A 27,423-nucleotide genomic window follows, 5' to 3' on the forward strand; every position below is an offset into this window, starting at 1 on the left:
CTAATTGCCCAACATCCGTGCCTGACCTTACTAATGACCTTGTGGCTGAATGGAAGCAAGTCCTCGCAGAAATGTTCTAACATCTACTAGAATGCCTTCCCAGAAGAGTGGCTGGTTGTTATAGCAGCAAAGGGGGGACCAACTCCATATTAATGCCGATGATTTTGGAATGAGATGTTCGAGCAGGTGTCCACATACTTTTGGTCATGTAGTGTAGTTTCTTATCATTTTGATGTATAGCATTTAGAATTTCACCATTGCAAAGTGAGCATCACTGTAAGGTTCATAAAGCAGTGAGACAGAATGCTGACTACCAGGCAACTCCACGAAACACACTCTGGTACTGCCCTCTTCAGGAGACCTTTATTAATGTCAAACATTACACTTCACTCACTTTTCCATTGAGTTCAGCATATCTGTATGCTTTTGCATGCATCCTTTTCACTTACGTAAAGATGGCATGCAAGGCCCTTGTCATAGTTTTGAGGTTTGAAATACTACTTTCATTGTCAGTTGATGTCATAGCGCGAGTCCTGGCTCTCACTCCTCTGTCTTTAGGAAATACACCTTTTTAGCTGTAGATTTTTACAGGAACCCTTCAATTCACATTGAATGGTGGGATCATGTCTTTCCCGCTCGCTCCAGCACAGCCTTCCTGTGGTAAGGTCAGATGGCATGCCAAGACAGCTTACTCCACCAAACCCAGTGGCCTATGGATGAGAGGAGCAGATAACCAAAGGTGGGTTAGACACATCATGAATCTGCAAGTTCATTTGACCATAAGTGAATGAATCTCAGGAATTGCATTGTGTAAGCAAGTGGTAACATAAGTAGTTCTTGACTGAGTAATGTATGTAGTATTTCATCAAGATGGGGTTTTGCTCTCATTTAATGATTTCATAAAATGTCCTCTCTGCATCTTGTAAATAGAGTTTATTAACAAATGTATGCTTGACATTGTCAAGTCCTATTTTTACAGGTGATAGAGGATGCTATTTTCCAACATCAATATTTGTTGCAGAACATGACATGTACTGTAGACTGAACAAAAATATAAATATAAATGCAACATACAGTTACAGTTCATATAAGGAAATCAAATCAAATTGTATTTGTCACCAAATACAACAGATGTAGTCCTTACCATGAAATGCGTACTTACAAGCCCTTAACCAACAATGCAGTTCAAGAAATAGAGTTAAGAAAATATTTACTAAATAAACTAAAGTTAAAAAAATGTAAGTAACACAATAAAATAACAATAACGAGGCTATATACAGGGGGTACCGGTACCAAGGCAATGTGCGGGGATACAGGTTAGTTGAGGTAGGTAGGGGTAAAGTGACTATGCATAGATAATAAACAGTGAGTAGTGTTGGCGTTGGCGTTCCGGTACCGCTTGCCGTGCGGGTAGCAGAGAGAACAGTCTATGACTTGGGTGACTGGAGTCTTTGACAATCTTTTGGGCCTTCAATTGAAATAAATTCATTAGGCCTTAATCTATGGATTTCACATGACTGGGTAGGGGTGCAGCCATTTATAACATTAAAAAAAACTTGATTTAACTAGGCAAGTCAGTTAAAGAACAAATTCTTATTTACAATGACGGCCTACATGGTGAGCCTGGGAGGGCATTGGCCCACCCACTGGGGAGCCAGGCCCAGCAAATCAGAATTAGTTTTCCCCACAAAAGGGCTTTGTTACAGACAGAAATGTAATTTAATCTTTATTTTACTAGGCAAGTCAGTTAAGAACAAATTCTTATTTTCAATGACAGCCTAGGAACAGTGGGTTAACTGCCTGTTCAGGGGCAGAATGACAGATTTGTACCTTGTCAGCTCAGGGATTTGAACTTGCAACCTTTTGGTTACTAGTCCAACGCTCTAACCACTAGGCTACCCTGCCGCCCCAAATACTCCTCAGTTTTATCAGCTGTCCGTGTGGCTGGTCTCAAAATGATCCCGAGGGTGAAGAAGCCGGAAGTGGTCCTGGGCTGGTGTGGTTACACACGTGGTCAGAGGTTGTGAGGCCGGTTGGACGTACTGCCAAATTCTCTAAAACAGCATTGGAGGCGGCTTATGGTAGAGAAATGAACATTAAATTTTCTGGTAACAGCTCTGGTGGGCATTCCTGCAGTCAGCATGCCAATTGCATGCTCCCTCAAAATTGTAGACATCTGTGGCATTGTGTTGTGTGACACAACTGCACATTTTAAAGTGGCCTTTTATTGTCCCCAGTACAAGGTGCACCTGTGTAATTATCATGCTGTTTAATCATCTTCTTGATATGCCACACTTGTCAGGTGGATGGATTATCTTGGCAAGGAGAAATGTTCACTAACAGGGATGTAAACAAATCTGTGCACAAAATTTGAGAGAAATAAACTTTTTGTGTGTATGGACAAATTCTTGGATCTTTTTTTAATATCAGCTCATGAAACATGGGACCAACACTTTACATGTTACGCTTATATTTTTGGTCCAACCCATAGTATTTTACTGTGAGTGGTCCCACAGACCCACACTCTGCTTTATAAGACTATGTATTTGTTCTTCACTTTTCATGATAAAAATTTAAAACATTAAAAAAAATCTGTTTAATGCCTCCTGATGGGCCAAATCCTAATCTGAGATTGCAGTAGCATACATATTTGATTAATAAAGGAAATATACTTTGGAATGTTCCAATCAAGTATTCATGATACCTTAGGCTATATTTATGTAGGCCTACTACCCACACAATTGAGTCTATATCAGGCCTACACCATGAGAAGATGTAGTTATAAATTAGCCTGACAAGGCCGACTTTATGAAATCAATCATTTACATTTTAAAAACAACTTTATGATGCACAATAGCATAATGGCGGGAGATTGTATGACGTTTGCACCACATGGTTTCATATTGAAAACTCATTCAAACTAAATGACAAAAGCAATATTTAAATCCTGTCTGCAAGATTTCTTCAGTTTGATTTTCTAATAATTTCATTATAATTTAGGCTACAGATTAGAAATCATAAAATAACTACCAGACATCTGTTTTTTAAGAAATCCCAAGGTAAAAGAAACAAAAGAGTGACCAATCCCAAGTAGTTCTGCTGAGGTTATCAGTATTGTACTTTCTCTTTGTCCTCTTGTGATTCATGCATCCATGGATCAGTGAATGGTTCCCGATGGTTAATTAGACATTTCCGCATGCAGCTATAGCCAAAACCTGTTGCATTTGTTTATTCTGGTGTCATTCCATATAGGCTAGAGTTGAACAAACTCTTCCAAGCAAGAACATTTATTTGGCCAGAGGCTTTCTAATCAATACAAGATAATTGTATTTCTAATTTTGTTTACTGTTTAATGAAGGTTCTTGTGGTCCTGTCCAAAACTATCATAAACATTTTATAACATTTCCAATACTTCTGCTAAGGGGCTTAGAATGAACAATTACTGGACTTCAGAACTAAAAAGTTTCAACAACCAACCATAAATAAACAAAACATATATAATTTATCTCACAGTGTAATGTAAAAGACCTCATAATTATTGGTAACCTGGAAGTGATTTTGTATTTTAAATCCATGTCAGGAGAAATACAATTTAGCCATCTTCAAAAATGTTATTAGAAGACATTGAGTTTATTGTCAAAGCAGTTTGACATTTTAGAAATATTATTGTTTGTTTCATATAAATAGCCTACTTTACCTCTCATATCACCAGTTTAGGAAAAAAAGGTTTATATTTAGTTTTCAAATGATACATTTATGGTTATTTGAAAATCAAATCCATGAATATCTTGTACAATGCATGTTGGAACCGTCAATTACAAATAGCCATATTCAATTCAAATAGGCCTACCCAGTACACTGTGGTGAAATACACAAGGCATGGACCCCAATCGATTTTTTTTTGATTAACGTCATCCAAGAAGTGAGCAACAAGTAAAACATTTGTTTTAGCATTTGAAGGGTTAAAAAATATTTTTCCCATGAGTAGATGTTATAAAAATGAATGCTTTCAGTTGCATAAACCTGCATTTTCAAAAAACAGTACATAATGAAAAGCCTTGTTTGGGCTTAGATCTAACTATCAAACATTAGGCTATTGCGTCATTAGCAAATAAAAGGTGCAATCAAAGTCAGAAAACACAATCTCACACTCACTATTGAATGGATTTTTGTCTCATATTAAATACTCCTGTATGGATTTTGTATGATTCGTTTGACTGTTAAAATGCAAACCTGAGACTTCAATTCAAACAGGTGTATTATCCATTGCGTAATCAAGTTCCTACCCCAGATAAGACCTTAATATTCTTAATCAAATTGTTATATTACGATTCTAATGAAAGGGCCATTTGACATTTGAACAGTGAAGTTAAATCGAAAGAGAAAAATAATCCAGTAATTGCCTATACAAAGGGGATGTAATTGCTAGTACTAAAAATTATTAGTTCAGTTTAAGATAGGTAGCGACAAAAATGGTCTCTCGCATGCAAGATACACATCTCTTAGAACCTAGTTATATAATTGCAATAAAAACCGAATTCTTCAACTAAAGAATGCATATTCATGTAGGTCAATTATCACTCATTTCTAGAATTATGTAATATATATACTGCTTTATGATGTTTTTAAATGTGCACATGGCCTACAGTTTTCAATCGCTTTAGGCCTAATGAATTGAAACGCAGAAAGCAGGTGAACACACTGGGTTATTATTTGGGAATGTCACTCTTATAAACTCAAGTATGACATTCCTAAATGTTTTCAGTTATAACATGTCATAAGCCACATACTTTCGTGATTGTTGAAGAATATTGGTAAACGTTTTTTTAACGTTTCCAATATGAAGCTGCAGAAACCAGTTGGAGACGCGGAGTTAATTCCGTGAAAAAGTAAAGTTATAAGAATACTTCTACATTTATGAAAGTGAATATCAATAGCAAAACGACTAGGCTATGAATTAATTATAAATAGGCTACTCATTAATAAATTATCAAATCATCTTCTGTTTGGAATGTTAGTATAATAGTAGGCTATAGCAAACTTGAGATGTATTTTCCTTGAGGATTTACGCACAACCGACTGTGGTCAAGTTCCCTGCTGCTCTCTTGAAAAGTGTGTGAGCAAAGTGGGGTAAAAGGCAATGGCAGATTTGACAACACCTGAAACGTTGACAGCTTTCTAAACCATGAGGTTCCCTCCCAGGAAATACATTAAATTGAATTGTTTACACCAGTGTAATAAAAAGCTGGGGATGTAATTCTGAAATCACACACACACACACACACACACACACACACACACACACACACACACACACACACACACACACACACACACACACACACACACACACACACACACACACAGACAGAGAGAAGTATAGCCATGTTCCAAACTTGAAACTTGCCATAGAACAGTGAGAGGAAGAACAATTTCATAGTATATCTATCAGAGATGACATGTTTTGTAATAGCGGCTCACAGTGGGTAAATAGTTGTCTTTTTGCTTTTTATGAACTACGGCATCAAGTGCCACCCTAATACAATGCCCTAAGCCACACACACTCCCTCTCTCGCACACACACATCCGCGCACACAGTCACATACACATCACCTTCGTGTTCATATATTCTTTCTCCGAGACGACTGTAAGATCTCCTATTAGCCCATCGTTCGGGCCGTCTTTAAGGACATCTATGATCATACGAAGCATTGGTACCATCATAACTAAGGACATCTATGTGTACAATGCTGCAAAGCAATGAGACCGAAGACTCAGTTCTGTAATTTAAAGATAGACAACCAACAACAGCACTATACATTACGACACCATCAAGCAGTTTACAGTTAGCAGTTTCTGCCCGAAATCGTAGCTGTAATATTATTATATTAAAATCTTTATTTTGTTCTATTGTACCTTGTAGCGAGGATTCTGCTGGGGTTGAAGCTGCAGACTTCGCGTGGGACGTTTCTGATTGATCTCTGTGCGGTGTAGTCTCCCCTCGGAAGACCACGGATTACCTCTGTTCGCGGATAAATGGATATGGAATAATAATAGAAACCCGTCAACGAGATGACCAGGCGCTGAACCGTGGTGCTGCATAAACTATAACTTTTCTGGGGGGTTGGCAGTTTCGCTTTGAAATGGTACGTTAACAAATCAATTTAATCATTATTTGTCCATGTTCCAACAGACGCAAGGCGAGAATGATCACGAGTTGTGTGCACTTTGTAAAATCCAATTACGATAATAGCGTAGAGCTGTATTTTGGTGTTCTGCTCCTTTGTTTCTCAGCAGTTGGGCTACTCATTTTCTTGTTGGTTTTTAGCCAAGCGGAACGTTCGTTGGAAAGGCTAGAAATGCAGACATACTGTATATTTGTTACACCAGCGCATAATGAAGATTAAGATCGTCTGCAAAGCGTTTTGGCACTTCTCCCGTAGTGAAATGTATTAGTTTTTTGTGGAGCAACGCAGATTCCGTACCGGACGTCGAAGGCCAAGTTGAAGTTCAAAGCCAATAGACTCTGTGCTGGGTTTAGTTTGTTCAGCAGAAAATGGCCGTAGCCTCAGGCGCGCCGGCTTGAATTTGAACCGTAGACCGACAGAGGTGCTCCGTCCCTGGATGCAGTACAGTCCGAGTGCGGTTATAACACACCTACTCGCGAGTGTTTTGAAAGTGCACTCAACTGGCATATTTAGAGTTTTTGTGAAAACAATATAATTTATTTGGCCCGCCGTTTTGGAAATATCAAATAAATATTTTCAGGACGTTATATTTTTGGACGTCATAGATAACAAAATGGCCAATTTTGTCTGAACTGCAGTTCACTTCATGAAGGTTGATTTACCCACCAACACCACCGAACTGCTATAGACAAACTTGTGCTAATGGATTGGATGCAATTATTACTTCACGGTATTGTCAGATCAAGGTGAAAACAATATTGATGCAGACAACATTGTCCCTTCAGACTGATCTCAGAATAGTTTTCTTAGCTTTTACCGGAGATAACCTGGTCTACTCACTCAAAGTAAACCAAGAAGAAAGTTTGTATGTCCTTTTTCTCTGGTCTGCCCATATGGCGAGTCCATGTATAGGCCTACTCTTGTGTATAATGACATGGGGATATACTTACACTTTATAGGCCCCTTACTATCAACTTTTTGTGTGCATAGTTACAAAAGCAGAACGTGTCCATATAGTTGAAAGAGAGAATGTGATCATCTTTCATGGATAGTTCTCCAAATATTATTGTCATTACACCTACCACTTGTTTTGTGGTCAAGTCACATCTGACAATAAATACAATACTGTAGAAATGGATACAAGTAGGTTAAGTCTGAATTCAATGAAAAGTAACTGTATGCTCACCACTGACGTCTTTGCGCGTTTACGTACATACGTTTATAGCTTATTATTAGTTTGGATAGATGTCTGTGTGACGTGATTATAGAAAACAGTTGATAACGGATGATGAATTCAGAAGCTTGGTTTTCTGAATTGGTATTGCATGATTAGGATATCCACGTTATCAGAAGCGTATCGATTCTGAACATTTTGAAAAGCTGTTACATTTACAGTAATAACAGCTCAATTAAGTGTAGTTCGTGTGTACAACACGAAGTCGTGAGAGGCCACTTGGGAGTGCAGGCTATAGTGTCTGTGATGCAAGACTGTCATCAACGCACTCCAATGGTTCATTTGTACGATATTACGCAGCAATTTGCCAACGACACGTTTTGAATAAACGGCACAAGCGCACATGCAACATCGCTGTCCTCGATGCTGGGATATGCTTCGCGAGGGAGGGAGTGTACGCTCTTGCTTGGGTGAGAGAAAGTCCTCTGCAATTTTCGTTTCTGACCATCGGTTCCAGCGTTGCTCCTGATGATCTAAACGCATTACTTTGTTTTTCGTGGATTTAACGGGTATTGCTGGACACAGGGAATCAGGGTTACTGCTTCTTTAAGTTCTTTTGGGGGGGATGGGCTATTTTCATAACGTCATTTCATTCCTCCCTCTTTTTCATTTTGTCATTCTTTGATTCTTTTTCTCCCCCCATTTCCTAAATGGAACAGATTGCCCGAGCCTTTTCATTTCCTAGCTTTCCCAATTTTTATTCAAAGTTACTCTTTTTATTTTTCAGGATTATTAAGTTGAACTTTTCTTCTGTGTCATCATTTTTGGAGGGCTAACACCTTAGTGGACGTAAACTGCAAGTCAATTGAGGCGATGGTGGAGGCGTTTATGGTGATGATGATGATGATGATGAACTGTAAAAGAATGATTCACTAACTTGTCTGTCTTTTGCTACCTGACAAGTCGATATAAGTTCATTTTCATCATGATGTACTCTCCTCTCTGTCTTACTCAGGTAAATTATGCCGTTTGCTTACTTTTTGGGGAGTTATTATGCATGAGCTTCTGTATTGACTGAATGAACGTGGCTATGAAATGCAGATGATATTTCAGTTTAGAAAAGGGCGGGATGAGTGTTGGCACAGTCGGTAAGGAGACGTGGAAACCTGAGTCTCTCAGCCTATATTAACTTCAGTCTTTTTGTTATCACTGCTATAGTTTACTCAATAGCATTATGCTGACTCATGTTTAAAGCAGATTTTTTTTTGTCCCAGCTTTTCATGAAGTGTGTTAACTTTGGAGAAGTGTATGGCTAAAATAACATTTAATTAATTAGCTGTGACGGATGAAGACTCATGATGGCAAGCTGTGCATGCCAGAAGTATCAGAATTCTTCATCTTAAAGTATCAGAAAAAGTTAGGCTATCGACCCTGTGTATGGAGAGTTCTCCACAAAGTATCCCACTCTCTTTTGAGTTAAGGAGGGACAACAAACCACCCCAAGAACTGTGGTCAGGCCTGGAGCACTTCGGCTCAGTAATGATGTCCTGATTAATTATTTAAATGCTTAGAATCATTGTAAATAATGTGTGTGTGTGTGTGTGTGTGTGTGTGTGTGTTCTTTACCTGTGTCATTGGAGTAGTTTGCACTTAAAGCGTTTTGTGACATTTTGGAGTGCGGAAAGTTGTGTATCCAAATAGTCTATCTGTTTATTTAGAACAGCTATCACAGTCTGCTGTCAGGATATTTATTTAGAACAGCTATCACAGTCTGCTGTCAGGATATTTATTTAGAACAGCTATCACAGTCTGCTGTCAGGATATTTATTTAGAACAGCTATCACAGTCTGCTATCAGGATATTTATTTAGAACAGCTATCACAGTCTGCTATCAGGATATTTATTTAGAACAGCTATCACAGTCTGCTATCAGGATATTTATTTAGAACAGCTATCACAGTCTGCTATCAGGATATTTATTTAGAACAGCTATCACAGTCTGCTGTCAGGATATTTATTTAGAACAGCTATCACAGTCTGCTGTCAGGATATTTATTTAGAACAGCTATCACAGTCTGCTGTCAGGATATTTATTTAGAACAGCTATCACAGTCTGCAATTAGGATATTTATTTAGAACAGCTATCACAGTCTGCTATCAGGATATTTATTTAGAACAGCTATCACAGTCTGCTATCAGGATATTTATTTAGAACAGCTATCACAGTCTGCTATCAGGATATTTATTTAGAACAGCTATCACAGTCTGCTGTCAGGATATTTATTTAGAACAGCTATCAGTCTGCTGTCAGATATTTATTGCTATCAGGATATTTATTTAGAACAGCTATCACAGTCTGCAGTCAGGATATTTATTTAGAACAGCTATCACAGTCTGCTGTCAGGATATTTATTTAGAACAGCTATCACAGTCTGCTGTCAGGATATTTATTTAGAACAGCTATCACAGTCTGCTGTCAGGATATTTATTTAGAATATTTATGATTGAACAAGTCAAAGGCACATTTCTTAACTGATGTTGAGGAATCTTTTGTTTTTGCTTCATGCATTAGGATTAGGCCTATTTTGAGTCAGGTTGACACACAACATTTTTTGGCATCTAGTTGAAGAAAATGTATTTTTCATCTAGTATGCAATTAACATTTAATTGAGTTGTAATTGAGGAGCTAATATTTCATACACTTTGAATGTAAAACTTAGAGAGAAGTAATATCTAAAGAAAGGGACAGCCTGGCCTACATGAGAGAAACCACGTAGCCTATGACCTTGCTAGGTAGGCCTATAATAGTCCATGGTTAGATTTGAGGAACCTGTTTCAGTCTGTAGGTGGATGTGTTTCACTTGGTTAAAATTATCTAGATATGAAAAAACTTTCTTCCATTTATTGATAGTCTTTAGAATCCATTTACACATGATAAGTCATAGCCATAAAGTCTTCATAGAGACCTATGTAGTTCACCAGTAAAATTCAAATGTTTTTTTTTTTTTTCAAATGGAATTACACTTAACTTAATTCACATAAAGGAACGTGATAAAAAAATCTATATACCTTGTTTTTATAGCTGAAGACATAAATAGTGCTTTAGTTTCCGTTAATAAATGCACTGCAAGAGGAATCCAGGGAAGAGCTTGGGTTTTCTTGCCAGTTGGCAGAACTCAAGCAAGGACAAAGGGTGTTTTAAGGTCGATTTTCAGTAAAAGGCAGCGTACTGTATATTGAATATGAGACTTGATGTGGCATTTCAGATGGACACAACTGCCATATTTACTTTGGCTTTGGGATCTGCAATGGATTTTATAGCCCTGTTCAAAGATTTGTTTTAATTACAGAGGAAATTGTACTTTTCTTAAAAAATAAACAGACACATTGTTGCATGGTTCTAAACTGTTATTCTGAAGGAGGGTTTCTGAAGGAGAAGAAAGAATATTAGAAACAATTACTCATGTTGCTGTATGCAACAGGTTCCATATGTTTTACTGAATGTATATTTCAATAGTATTGTAACTGAACTTTGTAATAATACGGGTGACAGTTGTATTATTAGTGTGCTTTTGGAGTTGCCTTATATGAATTGTAGCAGTTCGAACTAAATAATACCTTTGCCAGTTTTATTTTAGTTTTTATAATACTTTATTGATGTCTCAGATAGTGACATTACATTTTTACTGAAATATACAGTATATAATTATGATTTGTTAAAATGAGCCTATGCACCTATGGTTTATTCATTGAGATTATCCAAATGAAATAATTAAGATGCTAACCAATTGTGACGTGAAAAGTAATAAAGTTGAGTAATTATGTAGGATTAGTAGTTTTAACTCCTAGTTTATGCAGCCAGCTGGTTTGTTGAATTGCTCATATGCACATCTTTAAAAGTTTTGAACAATGGTGAATTCAGACTTGTTTTATGGTAGTAGAATATCAGTGCTGTTTGTAGTATTTAGATTCACGTTAATAAAGCGAAACAGTTCCTTTTAAAACAGCAGCGATCGGCTCCTTTCATTAAGTTGGAATGCACAAGTAATTAATACATTCCTGTGTATTTTAATTCGTAAACACCTGAAACTTCTGAATTCTGACCACTAGTAGCCCTGTTCTAAATGAGGGAAGAAATGTTTGTTTACAAAAACGCACTCCACTATAGTTTTCTAAAGTTGGAGTTGAGGCACTTTGCCATGCTAATTTCTGAGCCGTGAGCCTCCACCTGAGGAGAGGAGAGCTGCTCTTGTGCCCAGCTCAAGTTGCACCTTTTCCTGGTGTTATTTTGACAGGGTCTGATAGCTGGAGTGAGCCAGGCTGAGCTCCACAGTGTGCTGCTGCACTGTACTGTAGCTGTTGCAGGCCAATCAGCTAGGCAGGCAGGCAGGAGGTGAAGGGCCGGACCAGGGTTGCATATGAGGCCTCTGGTCTGCTGGCTGTCTGAGGCAGGGAGAGAGAGGGGAGGCTGGGAGAGAGCGAGGGAGGGAGGCAGGGCGAGCCAGACAACGCTGCTGCAGCTCTGGCTCTGCTGGCAACCTGAAGGGTTGTGGCACTGCTAACGCACAAGTTATTACACATTATTCCTTTTCTGCTTCTTCTCCTCTCTGTAGCTGCGAAATGCAGATCGCAAGATTCAAATGTTCTGCTAACTTTTCCAAGAAGAATATTTTTTTCTTTACTTCAGAGTTTCATTTCCTTGAATTCATAAGCGATTCTTAATCATAAGCGATTCTTAATGGCCTGACTGAGTTTTTGCTGACCCCTAAACCACTGTTTAGCAAATTATTTTCAGCAGGTTTCCCTGCTTGTGGCAGTGGGTTTTAAGGGGCATAACCCCAAGCTAGCATCAGTATGGTCAATAAATCTTGTCATGACTAAGTGCATGCCCTCAGTTACAAAGTGACAGTCACACCAGGGTATTCCTACAGCTGCATACAAAAACAGATATAGAGTCAAATATATATTTTGAGAAGGAGTAGAGCAAAACATGAGTAGGCAGGGGTTTAATGCTTGGTAAAATATATGTGGAATTCATGGATGATAATTTTTCTGTTATTTTTGACAAATGTAGATAGTTACTAAATGTATTATGCTGAATCACATGATCATGAATAACATTAAATTATGACCCACCTTTTATTTTGTGAAGGCATACATTTTCAACACAGAGTACTTTGAAGCATGTCAGTTTATATTCTCTGTCAATCTGAGACTGAGGCTTTGTAAGCCTGAGCAGACACAGTTTGGGGCATGTTTGCCAACACACTCTGATGTCTGCTGGAGATCTCAAATCCCACTGTGCTGTAAGTGTGCTCTCCTGCCCCCATTTGTCATCGATTCATTCCATTAGAGCTGCAATTAGTGCCCACGAGAGAGCCCAGCATCGGGCCAATCCAAGCCTGAGCTGGCCGCTACACATTCAAACCATTTCACCATGTTAAAATCACCCAGAATTCACTCACCTGCCCTGTGTTTTGTTGTAATGGATGTGAAATCTAAATCTCATGATTGTTCTCTTACTCAACACAGGCCTTTCTTTTTGTCCCCGCTGTACTTGTCGTTTGCAAAGTTGTTTCCATTCATCCGTCCGCATAATAGTTTTGCTTTTGTGCGATCAGTGCCTGCGTTGCATAAGCATGTTATAAAATTTTAGGTTTCCTCCCCAGTACTTTTTAAGCCCAGTCTCAAGAATAACTGTTTTTGTGTGTAACAGTTGTTCTGGGCCTAGCAGACAGAGCAGACCCTTCTTTAACTAATGCTGAAATGCTCTCCATGGTTGGACACATTGTGTTTTGAGTGGTGCTTGCTGCTCTCTCAAACCGAACAGTCTCCAACAGAACCCCTGCTGGGTAGTGACTGGTCCTCTCTGAAGCAATCATTGCTAGAGTGGGGGTGGGGAGAGTTCTTTTGGAGCAGAAATTCTTGCCCCACTTTTCCTCTGTGTCCTGAGGGGCAGTCCCTGACATGCTGTTCCTCTGCACTGCTCATCAGATGCACTGTATCTGAGGATGGTCGCTGTCTGCCTGCGTGTGCCAATCAACATGCTAATTAAGTTTATTTTGATTATTGGCTTCTCTGGAGTGTTGGTGGGGGGGTCTTCTACTTTTTAAAAGTCTTTATTTATTAATGTCAAGAAGTGGAAAAATGGGACGGATCTTAAGTGGAGCAACTGCCTTCATGTGTTGATCCCGGTGACTGCCTGATTGTCACTAGGGAAAGTGGGAGGGGGGACCCTAAAAAGTGCCCGCAGTTATAAAACCTGGGACTCTTGGCATAGAGGCTGGGACTCCATGTGTCCGTCGCTGCAGATGTCTGTGGAAGGTTGGCTGCATTTCATATCACACCCAGGTTCCTCGGCAGGGAGCATGGTGAGGAACATTTTTTAATATTTACAGTATGATGCCTTGTTTAAATTCCATCTGAATATGCAACCTCCTCTCACCGGCAGCCAGGGGAGATTAGAAACTGAGGAAGCTTTCTGGGCTTTTCACTTGTCACATTGGCCAGACCAGTGTGTTGCTAGCTCTCTGTGACAGTTTAGCCAGGTTGGCAATGTCTCTCTTGTGGAATGATGCTTATAGTGGATGCCTTGGCCTGCAAAACCCTGGCCCAGACCTGGTCTACGGGAGCCAGTTAGAACAACTACATCTTGTCTCTGAAGTGCTATTAGATAGAAGGAATTACAAACACAAACAAATAGGCTACACTTCAGCTCACAGCTCTGTGTTCCCTATTCATATTCAGTTGTTTGTATTTGTCTGAAAGATATATAATATCTATTATCGTGTTCCCACATGGGCAAAGCTCTGGAAATGGAGAGACATGGTCTTTACTGTGTTTACTGTCTGTGTATGTGTTTTGGAAGTGGACGAAAGCTTGTGAAGGCAGGCAGTTTGTTTCAGAGTTACGGGGTTTGAGGCTCAGTATTAGGTCGATGTGAGATGAACCTCCGTTCTTGGCAACACAGAGTGCTGCTGGAGACGCTTTTTGAAATGGTCCAACTGGAGGGATATCAAAAATATACTGCTGCCGTGGCACAGCACTGGGTTTTTAAAAAATATCTGTGAATCTAACCTTGGTCTGCTGCTGGTGCCAATGTAGCCTTGTTATGTTGCCTTGTTATGTAGGCTTTTTATGCACCTGACTGAATTCCTGATTTTTTAACCATTCAATTACGCTTTCTAACGTCCACCAAACTTTATCCTTAAATGTACCATAGAGCTCGTAAAATGGGAAATATTTTCTGAAGGATTTTGCTCATCTCATCATAGCTTCAGGTTGTCTTTGTGTGAGGCTGTACGCCACGTAGTGTATATTGATCCGACAGTGATATGAATTGTTTATCAGGAATACTCTGGCACATGACAAGTTCCTATTTTGAAGGCTCAACACATAGGGATAGAAAAGGGCATTCAGGATCTTGGCTCTGTTTGCCTTTGATAATTGTGTGTGTGTGTGTGTGTGTGTGTGGCAGAGGTGCTGGTGCGAGGTGGCAGGGCGATCATGACCACTTTAACACCACTTCTCCAGTGTACTGTACTATAAAAGAACGGCATACATGTAGCAGTGTGTGGAGATGGTTATGTTGTTTAAGGCTGTAGAGAGGAACGGTAAGCGAGGAGATAATGCTGTGTTCTGTGATTGGGACCCATTCATGCACAACTGCCGCTGAGGGAGAGCAAACATTCGCACTGCTCACTGCTCTGCTGCAGGTGCTCTCAGGAGGTCAATCATGCATATTTTGTATGGCTTGAGTTTTTTTCCCTCCTGGAGCTGAAATTCAAAATATTTTGGCTCAGTGTGAGACAGCCGCATGTGACTTGTCCACCACTTTGTTTATATCCTTAATATTAATACGGCTACTATATTACCACCTCAAATTAAGCTTTAATTAATGCAACACAATTTATTGGCATATTTCAAAATGCATGTCTCTAAGAACATACTCAATTGAAACACTAGTGATGCTTGTCACAGTGGAAAACAGGCTTGTTCTTTGTCCCTCCGTCTCTCCTAGCTGGGTTCAGCTCTATCCCTGACTGACTAATGCAGACAGTAGAACAGCCTCTCTTCAAGCCTGATCCATAGCCCATCATGTCATCTCATCCAGGTCATGGACACAGCAGGTACTGTACTGCTGCAGCAGGAGCCCAGTGGGCTCTGTGGGTTTCTCCCAGTCCACCAGCAGACCTACAGTACAGTACTGGTGGGATGTGTGTTGTACTGTATGGTGGTGCCCTCTGCAGCAGGCTCTCTTGTGTCTATTATGTTCCTGTTGGACAAGTGACAAGGAACTATCCTGCCCTCTATTGAGATGCCCAGTTCTGATATTCCATCCTCGTTGCAGGTCATTAGTGATTTCATTACAGTAGGGGGAAGTTGGAGCCCAGTGCACCGAGGTACAGTTTCACACTGCTTAATAGTCAGCCTGTAATTACCAGAACAAAAAGAATTCCTATGTTTCTTTAGCAGAATCAGAAGCATAAAACATTTACCGTGAAGGAAACTGACACTGTTCTGCAGGTTCGAAACCACACGCATTGTTCATTGTTACTTTGACATAACGGTGGAATTTAGAAAGGAATGACAGATCCCTTCTGTTGAATTATTTGGTTTAGCAGGAACCTGAAATGCTTAGAAACTGCTCCGTGCCTGTGGTTGGTTTTACTCCCATGTTTTAGTTTCACTCAGTCAAAACAGGGTTTCCTAGTCACACAGGGTTTCCTAGTCACACAGGGTTTCCTAGTCACACAGGGTTTCCTAGTCACACAGGGTTTTCTAGTCACAGGGTTTCCTAGTCACACAGGGTTTCCTAGTCACACAGGGTTTCCTAGTCACAGGGTTTCCTAGTCACACAGGGTTTCCTAGTCACACAGGGTTTCCTAGTCACACAGGGTTTCCTAGTCACACAGGGTTTCCTAGTCACAGGGTTTCCTAGTCACAGGGTTTCCTAGTCACACAGGGTTTCCTAGTCACACAGGGTTTCCTAGTCACACAGGGTTTCCTAGTCACACAGGGTTTCCTAGTCACAGGGTTTCCTAGTCACACAGGGTTTCCTAGTCACACAGGGTTTCCTAGTCACACAGGGTTTCCTAGTCACAGGGTTTCCTAGTCACACAGGGTTTCCTAGTCACACAGGGTTTCCTAGTCACAGGGTTTCCTAGTCACACAGGGTTTCCTAGTCACACAGGGTTTCCTAGTCACACAGGGTTTCCTAGTCACACAGGGTTTCCTAGTCACACAGGGTTTCCTAGTCACACAGGGTTTCCTAGTCACACAGGGTTTCCTAGTCACACAGGGTTTCCTAGTCACACAGGGTTTCCTAGTCACACAGGGTTGACTTAATTGCATAAGAAAAAGAATAACTCAAAAAGACCTATTCAGCAGCAATAACTTCACTGTGACAATGAATGCAGACAATGTGCGAGTATTTAGGCACATCATATATCACTGTCAAAGCAGAGGCTGCTCGGTGGAGAGATTTGCAGGAAGTATGGAGATAGAGACAGTCCCGTGGGACTCCTGCTAGCTGGCTGCTGCCGGGCTGCTGGAACTCAACCCTCCTTGGCTCGCATACGCCACACGGCACTGGTCCCAGACATGAGTTGAATTCATTTAGGAAGCTCCTCTCCAAAATTAGGGCAAACCAAAGTGAATTCTTGAGGGAATCGTATGATATTGATGTTTCAGAAGATCTGTTGATGGTGGTCATGATCAGAATTTTTGATGAAAGGATATTTTTTAAGTGCATGTCAACGTTTCCATGACAGTTGACCTAATGAGGCAATCTACAACACAGTCATGTTTGTCATTGTCCCCCTGTAGAGGGATTTCTTTGTGTGGGAAAATAAGTTCACCCTTTCATCCGGTGTGCCATGCTAATAGTTGGGGGGAACAGGAGGGTGGGTGGGGGGTGTACTCTCAAGGGCGATGACCTAGGATACCTGTGAGGACAGTGCTTGGGCCTGGGCTGGCAAGAGGTTGGGATATGATTGGGGGCTTTACCCTGTGCCTGAATGGACCTCTATTGCAAAGCTGCTGGGGGATAAACCATGTTCAGCAAGTTTTGTGTTCTCCCTCTTTTATTGTGGACTTCGTTTTGTTGTGCATGAACCGTTCACTTACAACCGCTCTCCCACCAAGCAGAGCAGAGGAGAAAAAGGACAGAGCACAGTGCATCTATTCATGCTGGGTCTCTTTATTGAAAGGGTTTAAGAGCATCCTGCTCACTCTCTTTTCTCTTCACTTTAGATGACACTGTGAGTGTATTCCTCGTCTTCCCGGCGCTCTCACACCGTGCAACATATATCGACGGGCTTAAGAGTTGTCAGAAATTACATTCGAGGGAGAGGGCCCGATAAAATCTGCGATGCGGAGAACGCGGACGGCGTCACGGAATACAGACTTTAAAACGGAGTTCAACAATATTAAATAATGTATTGAACCAAGTAGGAAATCTACTAAATGTATTAATTCAGTAATTTGCAACAGATTATCATAAGACATGAACAAAATTCATCAGTGATTCTTATTTTCCTTCAGCTTTCTACAGCGGCAGTGTGGGAATGCCTCTGTCTGTGTGTGTGTGTTTGTCTACCACTTTGTGTAGCTGTTAGCAATCATGCTAATAATGTTAACTGTCTTCTGGTACGCATTGAATTATAGGGTATCTACACCCAATGATACAAATTTCTTAGATTTTTCCCAGACCTCAAAAGTGGTCTCCTGATGTGGTTTAAGCATTGTTGTGGACTTAGAACATACGATGTTGTTGTCTTTTTATTAAAAACGTGTGATTTTGAGAGAGGAATCCCCGCCAAAAAAACGGGGGGAAAAATAAAACCGATTGTATTGAGCCCTAAAGAAGGAGAGAGAGGGAGAGAAAAGCAGAAAGACTGCAGGCCCCTTCAGAGGTGTGTGTGTCACAAGCCCAGACAGGGCTCCCTGTGAATTAGGAGGCTTGGCAACGAGCTGGGAACCATGAGGACACGTCAACATTTGGCCATTCTGCTGTGACCTAATATGACTCCAGCACCGTTCGGCTGCAGAAGTAGGACAGGAATATCGCTCTCACCCAGTCTTATCTCAACAGGCAATATTGCTCATGAGAATTTCCTTTTCCTTCAGCCCTGATGGTTGCCACATAACTGCACTCCGAGGCGGTGTGATGTTTATTGATAAACATTGTCAAGGTTGTTGGAAGCTGTAGAGGAGGCTGTCTAATGGAACACGTATGGGAAAGGAATACGTTCTCAATACTGTAACCTGGTTAAGTAAAGGTTGAATGTTATGACATCAATGAACCGCTGGTGAAGTACAGTAAACGGTTTCATTTGAGCTGTTCTGAGAACACTCAGTCTACAGGAAATAGAATACATATTTAACATTTCAGTGGGAAAATATTGAAACAAAGCATTTAGCTTCCTCAATTCCTCAGAGAAATGGTGTGCATTTTTTTCCCAGTCATATTTTAAGTTAGCATGTTATGAAATGATGATTCTGAACATGTGTTACTGAAAGGATGCTTCCCTCCCAACCACGCTGTTTCAATATCACTGGGAGATTCCAGTTACAAAATGATACTTGAGACTAGGGAACAAGCAGGTCAATTGAAGACTCAATAAAAGCAAACCTCATTACCAGAGTGGGATTCAGCCACAGTGAGGCTCAGTGGGTTGATCTTCAAAGAGCAGTCAGCCCACATCTCATTGAGTGGCAGCACAAGGCCTGATGGCTCCAGCACAGCTCTCAGGGCAGGGTTTTCTTCCTCAAAACACTTATGGAGGAGGAAGGGAGCTTAAAGAACAGGCTTTGTTCAAGGCTCAGAGCGGTGCCCTGTTGTGGCACGACAGGGATTAGGGAGATTAGCCCGCTAGTATGTTATGTAATTGAATGTAACTGTTAGGGAGAGAGGCGCTGGGGACATCACTGTCAGGATTTACTGCTGCTTGAGAAATCAACCAGCCACAGAGCGAGGGAGAGACACAGAGAGAGATAGACTGAGATGGAGAGAGATGGAGATGGAGAGAAAGAGACAGAGATAGGGGATTGCTGTTGGCCCGTCATGATCAGGTCACTCAGTTATTTTACCTAGAATGGCGCGGCAGACGTAAAGCTCTTCCAATTTGGGTCAGAGTTAGTTTAATCTGGGAAACATTTAGCGGAAAGTCAACAGACATTCATCCATTGCCAAGCTGGTCCTAATTATATTTTGTTTTTAAGCTGATCCTTCTGTTGTGCCCTCTGAGATATAGAACCATGTTTATCTATTCAATCAATTTCTATGAATAGACACGAATTGTCGTTTCTTTTAATCAGCCACGTAAGCCTCCAGCATTTCTCTATTTGAATCATTCAATGACCAGTATGGAAAACAACAACGTACTTTGATGCAGTGGTGGAAAAAGTACCCAATTGTCATAGCTGAGTAAAAGTAAAGATACGCTAATAGAACATGACTTAAGTGAAAGTCACCCAGTCAAATACTACTTGAGTAAAAATCTAAAAGTATTTGGTTTTAAATATACTTAGGTATCAAAAGTAAATGTAATTGATAAAATATACTTGAATATCAAAAGTAAAAGTATAAATCATTTAACATTCCTTATAATAAGAAAACCAGATGGCACCATTACATTTGTTTTTCAAGAATAGCCAGGGGCACACTCCAACACTCAGACATAATTTACAAAAGAGGCATTCGTGTTTAGTGAGTCTGCCAGATCAGAGGCAGTAGGGATGACCAGGGATGTTCTCTTGATAAGTGTGTGAATTGGATCATTTTCCTGTCCTGTTAAGCATTCAAAATGTAACGAGTACTTTTGGATGTCAGGGAAAATAGTAAAGTAATGTACAGATACCCCCAAAAAACGACATAAGTAGTACTTAAACTATTTTTACTTAAGTACTTTAAACCACTGCTTTTATGTGCTTTAATCAACTAGAAAAGCACATTGTAATTCTCTATTTCCCTCTATTTATGTAATGCCTTGAGGCTTTTGGCCACAACATCCTGGCTGTTAAGAGGGTAAAAGAGGTCAGGGCAACTTAGGACAACTGTATTTATGATCATAGGAAATCTAACGGGTTGTTCAAGACATCGATCCACGTATGCAAGTTCTCATATGTTTACTGAATATTACAGCACCTTAACAGAGTTGCTACAGACATACTTTTAAAAAGGCTAAACATTTTGTGAACGGTTGTGCTTCTGGCACCAAACAACTTATCCGTTCATGACATTTTTCTCATTAGAGATGCTAGTAGAGTAAGATATGTTAGTATGTGTCCCGTGTGGCTCAGTTGGTAGAGCATGGCGCTTGTGATGCCAGGGTTGTGGGTGTGATTTCCATTGGGGACCAGTATGAAAAAAGTATGAACATGTATGAAGTCACTGCTGCAAGTTGCTCTGGGTAAGAGCACCTGCTAAATGACGCAAATGTTAAACACCTTACACCTGCCCCTGAACCAGACTGACAGTGCAGAGGCTGCAAGTGTTGCTAGCACTCATGGAAGAGAACTACATTCTCTTGACAGCAACTCATTTTTGTTAGAGCTTCAATAAAACTCTCACAGTTGCTTTTAAAAACCATGTGACTTAACCCATCTTGATAAAGAAAGCTTCAGACTGGGACGGATAACTGTCAGCCAGTCTTGAAATTCACTTCTGACTTTAAATTATTGAAAGGCTCCATAGCCTCCTCTTTTTGACTGATCAATTATTCATCCCATTTGAAAGTAGATTTAATTTGATTTGGGTCTCGCGCTCTCTCTCGGATCTGCGGTTCCCCTGACATAGGGGAGTGGCGAAAAAGACAGAGAGAGAAGGAAGACCTAGTTATTTTTCCCTGGATTCTCCAGGATTAGAACTGTGCTGTCACAGTAGAGAGCTGAACCCAAATTCAATTAATGTGATTAAAGCAGTGGAGAGGACAGGGGTGGAGAGGAGACGGGGACCCCGCCTGTCCACGGACCAGTCAACCGCAGGCCAGGAAGGCTACTGAAACCCCCTAGCTCCTCAGGCATAATCAGCCTCGGTCCCTTCCCCCCCCTCATTCTAATCATAAATCACCTTACGTAGTATCAAATATGATTTCTTTATGACACTACAATACATTAACATCTTCTGTAGAAACAGGAAGACCTGTCACCTGTGTGTCTGTGGTCTGCCCTTCACCACAGTCAGTTTATTTCCCTGTCTTGTGTGGATTATTCTCTGTCGAGCTGGGAGGAGGACCGTTCTGGGCTTAGTGTTGTCTGAGCCTGCATTGGCACACTCATTACACAGGCGGGTTTTAAATAGCTGTTGTCTGCTTTCCCAAATAGTTTTGTTGTGTTTAGCAGCGTTATAAACATCCATTATTAATCCAGCTATGAGTAGTTTATCACAGGGTTCCCTGTGGTGCGCTTTATGCCATTTTGCAGATGCCTCTCCAAGACTCCATGTTCTACTTTTCATGCACAGTGTACCGTAATTGGGACATCAATATGTTAGTATGTATAGTCATGTTCCGTTGTATTTGCATGAAGTCTAGGGGGCCTGTGTTGTCTAGTGCATACGGTACTTTCACTGTACAATGACTTAATGATTGTGTACATGGTGCACCTTCACATGTAAAAACCTTAACATGATGACTCAGACTGTGAGTGTAGCCTAAAAAGGAATTGTCTAGTTTACAAAATGGCATTGTTTCTCTCTCACAGAGGCAGACATGCTTTGAAATGGGGCAGTTTTCAAAAGGACGTCAGAATTCCATGAAAACATTTTGTAATCTGTCTCCACTTAAGTAAAGACTATTGTAATGTAGAAACAGCTGGAATGGAAATAGTTTTCAGAGACTGTCCTTTTTATGTATGCCGGCAGCATACCACCCTGCATACCACTGCTGGCTTGCTTCTGAAGCTAAGCAGGGTTGGTCCTGGTCAGTTCCTGGATGGGAGACCAGATTCTGCTGGAAGTGGTGTTGGAGGGCCAGTAGGAGGCACTCTTTCCACTGGTCTACAAAAATATTCCAATGCCCCAGGGCAGTGATTGGGGACACTGCCCTGTGTAGGATGCCATCTTTCGGATGGGACGTTAAACGGGTGTCCTGACTCTCTGGGGTCATTAAAGATCCCATGGCACTTATCGTAAGAGTAGGGGTGTTAACCCTGGTGTCCTGGCTAAATTCCTGATCTGGCCCTCAAACCATCACGGTCACCTAATAATCCCCAGTTTACAATTGGCTCATTCATTCATCCTCCTCCTCTCCCCTGTAACTATTCCCCAGGTTCTTGCTGCAAATTTACCTGGTAAAATAACAGATAAATAATTGTATTGGGATGAGATTAGAATTAGATGACAGTCAAATGATCTCCACCATTGTGCTGTTGCTCACCAGATCCATGATTGAAAACTATAAGCCATATAGCTACTACAACAGGTCACACCAGTAGTCTGTGCTTAACTAATAAGAATAGTATTCTGAAGATACCAGATTAGATAGAGTTTTCAAATGAAGTAAAACAAGCTGTTTTTACACAAGCTACACTACATGACCAAATGTGGACAACTGCTTGTCGAACATCTCGTTCCAATATCATGGACATCAATATGGAGTTGGTCCCCCCTTTGCTGCTATAAAAGCCTCCACTCCTCTGGGAAGGCTTTCTACTAGATGTTGGAACATTGCTGTAGGGACTTGCTTCCATTCAGCCACAAGAGCATTAGTGAGGTCAGGCACTGATATTGGGCGATTAGGCCTGGCTCGCAGTCTGTGTTCCAATTCATCCCAAAGCTGTTTGATAGGATTGAGGTCAGGGCTCTGTGCAGAACAGTCAAGTTCTTCCACACCGATCTTGACAAACCATTTCTGTATGGGCCTCGCTTTGTGCACGGGGGCATTGTCATGCTGAAACAGGAAAGGACCTTCCCCAAACTGTTGACACAAAGTTGGAAGCACAGAATTGTCTAGAATCTCATTGTATGCTGTAGGGTTAAGATTTCCCTTCACTGGAACTAAGGGGCCTAGACCGAGCCATGAAAAACAGCCCCAGACCATTATTCCTAATCCTCCACCAAACTTTACAGTTGCCACTATGCATTGGGGCAGGTAGCGTTCTCCTGGTATCCGCCAAACCCAGATTCGTCCTTTGGACAGCCAGATGGTGAAGCGTGAATTATCACTCCAGAGAACGTGTTTCTACTGCTCCAGAGCCCAATGGAGGTGAGCTTTACACCACTCCAGCCGACTCTTGGCATGGCGTATGGTGATCTTAGGCTTGTGTGTGGCTGTTCGGCAATGGAAACCCATTTCATGAAGCTCCCCAACAAACAGTTATTGTGCTGACGTTGCTTCCAGAGTCAGTTTGGAACTCGGTGAGTTTTGCAAACGAGGACAGACCATTTTTACACGCTACGCACTTCAGCACTCGGAGGTCCCGTTCTGTGAGCTTGTGTGGCCTACAACTTCAGCGGCTGAGCCTTTGTTGCCCCTAGAGGTTTCCATTTCACAATGACAACACTTACATTTGACTGAGGCAGCTCTAGCAGAGCAAAGATGACTTGTTGGAAAGATAGCATCCTATGACGGTGCCACGTTGAAAGTCACTGAGCTCTTCAGTAAGACCATTCTACTGCCAATGTTTGTCTACGGAGATTGCATGTCGATTTTATACTCCTGTCCGTAACGGGTGTGTCTGAAATAGCCTTATCCACTAATTTGAAGGGGTGGCCACATACTTTTGTGTATATATTGTATCTAAAGGTGTGTTTTTCCTGAGCCCACTGTACATGTATCTGTGTGAGTACAGTATGTGTTGAAGAACCCTATCAACCCTATCTCTGGGTCACTGGAGCTAATGGGGTCTGCTGCTGTCATGTTCACGTGTGGAGGCATGACGTGTCCACATGCCTGCAGTCACAGTGTCTGCTCTACATGGGTCCCCTCTGATAGTTATCGATGGGCCGTGGCGCATTGGAATTTTCAGTCTTGCCACCGGCTGTTATATGAAGTCGGTTACAATGTTTGTTTTTTAGCTAGGCCTTTTTTGTGTGTCTGTAGGTTCATTGGGTATGTGGTTTCTGATATCTACTGCAAGGGAAAGACCAGGAAAACATCTCAATCAAGTGCCAATAAAACCAATTGTCTATGTGTCCAACTGTAACAAACTGGAACTATGAATGGAAATGATCCAACAGCACCACTAGAAAGTTCTGTCATGATGTCATGCATATGGTTTTATATTATTACTCATTGCTTACTGAGTGAAAAACAGCATCTGTGACTCAAGCCGCTCAATGGGTCCTTTAGGGTGCATTTGATCCCAGTAACCGGTTGGTTAGTCCGATGCGAGTTTCGATGGATGTCGTGCGACGCTTTTGGTGGCATCATCCTCTACGTCAGCAAAACAAAGCCATCCCGGTCCTCTCCAAATACTACTGCTGCACCATCGAGAGCATCCTGACCTGGTGCGGGAATGGGACCGCGACCGCAAGGCCCTCCAGTGGGTGGTGAAGATGGCCCAATACATCACTTGGACCGTGTCCCCACCCATCCGGGGCATCTATTTGAAACAGTGCCTGAGGAAGGCCCGCAGCATCATCAAAGACCCGTGGATGAGGTCTGATACCAACTGGCTCAGAGACCGTTTCTATTTACAAGCCATCAGACTGCTGAACACTTGAACTGGACTGACCACCTGCACTGATTCTCCACACCTTACCACACATGCACTCACTCACACACACACACACACACACACACACACACACACACACACACACACACACACACACACACACACACACACACACACACACACACACACACACACACACACACACACACACACACACAGATATACACACAGATATACACACAGATATACACTGATCCAAACACACACACACACTACACAAACATTCATGCTACAAGCACATTACAACTAAATACTGCACAATTTAAACACTTGCCCACCAATTCCCCAAAACACGTGTAAATGTTGGACTATAAATTGTGCCTTCCTGTATTATTCTAATGCTAAAATGTTTTCTATTCTACTGAGCCATTTACTTTATGTTCATATTCTTATCTTTTATTATTTCTTATTGTTGTTGCATTGTCGCGAAGGAACCTGCAAGTAAGCATTTAGTTGGATGGTGTACTGTATACCATGTGTATCCCGTACATACCATAATAAAACTTGAAAGTTATTCACGTCAGCCGTGTCATAATGTGGAGTGGCCCCTGGCGATGCTCTCTCAATATCAGTGTGCATGGCCTCAAATCGTTTTAGTCCCGAGGTCATGCCCTGTCTGACCTGGCCATTGAGTTGGGGCTGAAGCAGAGCTTAGTGTGGAGGTCAGGGTCTCTCAGGCCTGGGACTGTAGAGTCAATAGGAGGCTATGGGAGTCTATGAGACGGCACATATTCTCAAGGTCAAGGGGGCTTGGGCATTTTGATCCTATAAATCGAAGGCCCATTGTTTTGTGCTTAACAAGGTCAGAGCTCAAACTGTTTGCTCTGCTGTGAGATTCAGCAATGCATGACTGAGGACACCTTACCAATCATGCTGTTCTGAGCCATGTGGCGACACAAAATCATTCATCTATGATCCAATTTAATGAACAACAAATGGATCATTGATCATATATTGTCTTTGTAGTCATAGTTTGTAGTATATGTAGTCTACTCTGTAGCCTAGACAATGAACCAAGATAAACACACTGTCTGTCAGCGAGAGAGAGAGAGAGAGACAGAGAGCTGAGAGGGAGCCAGGAAAGAGGGAGAGGGAGAGCTGGGAAAGAGAAAGGGAGAGCTGGGAAAGAGAGAGGGAGAGCTGGGAAAGAGAGAAGGAGAGCTGGGAAAGAGAGAGGGAGAGCTGGAAAAGAGAGAGAGGGAGCTGGGAAAGGGAGAGAAGGAGCTGGGAAAGGGAGAGGGAGAGCTGGGAAAGAGAGAGGGAGAGCTGGGAAAGGGAGAGGGGGAGCTGGGAAAGGGAGAGAAGGAGCTGGGAAAGGGAGAGGGAGTGCTGGGAGAGAGCGCTGGGAGAGAGGGATTGAACTGGAGAGAGAGAGAGGGAGCTGGGAAAGAGAGAGAGGGAGCTGGGAAAGAGGGAGCTGGGGAGAGAGAGAGGGAGCTGGGAAAGAGAGAGGGAGCTGGGAAAGAGAGGGAGCTAGGAAAGAGAGAGAAGGAGCTGGGAAAGAGAGAGAGGGAGCTGGGAAAGAGGGAGCTGGGAAAGAGAGAGAAGGAGCTGGGAAAGAGAGAGAGGGAGCTGGGAAAGAGGGAGCTGGGAGAGAGAGAGTGAGAGGGAGAAAGAGAGAGCTGGGGAGAGGGAAAGCAGAACGTGTTGAAACACTATTGATTTTGAGATGTGACTCCCCTGTGTCATTTTCTGTTATGCTGCACCAATCAATGTAGCTAATGTATGACTGCCTGTCTTTGTTTCAAAGAGCCCTACTAGCACACCTGCGATCAGAACCGGGCTGGCAGGGTTGTCAGTTTCAATGTCCGGCCAAAGCATTTGTCTTGTTCCCACGCTGGCGGCCTAACAACTTAACCGTGGTGGTGGTCTCTGAAGCTGAAGTCTGCAGTGTCGGCGCCTCAACCTGCTCGCAGAACTTTCAGTCTTCAGTCAGCCTGTCAGCATGGGTGCAAACCAGGGAATTCCTACCCTGCTCACCTCTCTCTCTTTCTCAATATGAGCAAGCCAGGGGAGGGTTGGAGAGGACAGATTAAAAGTAAGTTCTTTGAAGTGAGACACGGACTGAAAAAAAAATGTCATATTGCATTTACAGGAAAGTAAGCTTATCAGGGGTTTCACCTTGAATCGGCTGAGTATTTGCAGCCTGAGTTCATCATTCTGGCACTGACGGAGGAGGAGAGATATGTCTGTATCGTCGCTTTAAACTGCGTCATTATGAATCTAGATTTGTTCTTTTTGAATCTTTCGTCATGACATGGGTTGCTCCAGTCATCCATGGATCTGAAACTTACGTATGGTTAAATCCGGAAACTATCATTTCGAAAACAAAACGTTTATTCTTTCAGTGAAATACGGAACCGTTCCGTATTTTATCGA

At 41.7% G+C, this 27,423-nt stretch overlaps 1 protein-coding gene and 1 long non-coding RNA gene across 7 annotated transcripts in view; one reads left to right on the forward strand and one right to left on the reverse strand.

The window, feature by feature from the left end:
- Window positions 1-338: 338 nt before the first annotated feature.
- Window positions 339-6,053, reverse strand: LOC121846532. The gene is made up of 2 exons (XR_006083452.1): window positions 5,917-6,053; window positions 339-710 (listed from the first exon to the last, which is right to left on the reverse strand). It is a non-coding gene; the product is annotated as an uncharacterized LOC121846532 (long non-coding RNA).
- nfic (nuclear factor I/C) overlaps window positions 6,021-27,423 on the forward strand; it is a 125,887-nt gene continuing 104,484 nt past the window's right edge. Inside the window, exon 1 of one of the 6 annotated variants that reach the window (XM_042322138.1) lies at window positions 6,021-6,146. In XM_042322138.1, the coding sequence (XP_042178072.1) occupies window positions 6,144-6,146 (3 nt within the window). In that variant the 5' untranslated portion in view covers window positions 6,021-6,143. Of the gene's footprint in view, window positions 6,147-7,563; window positions 8,378-27,423 lie in introns of those variants that run through there. The other 5 variants (XM_042322140.1, XM_042322136.1, XM_042322137.1 and 2 more) reach the window with 5 other exon arrangements.

Source organism: Oncorhynchus tshawytscha, linkage group LG05, assembly GCF_018296145.1.
Source record: "Oncorhynchus tshawytscha isolate Ot180627B linkage group LG05, Otsh_v2.0, whole genome shotgun sequence".
Lineage (NCBI taxonomy): Eukaryota > Metazoa > Chordata > Actinopteri > Salmoniformes > Salmonidae > Oncorhynchus > Oncorhynchus tshawytscha.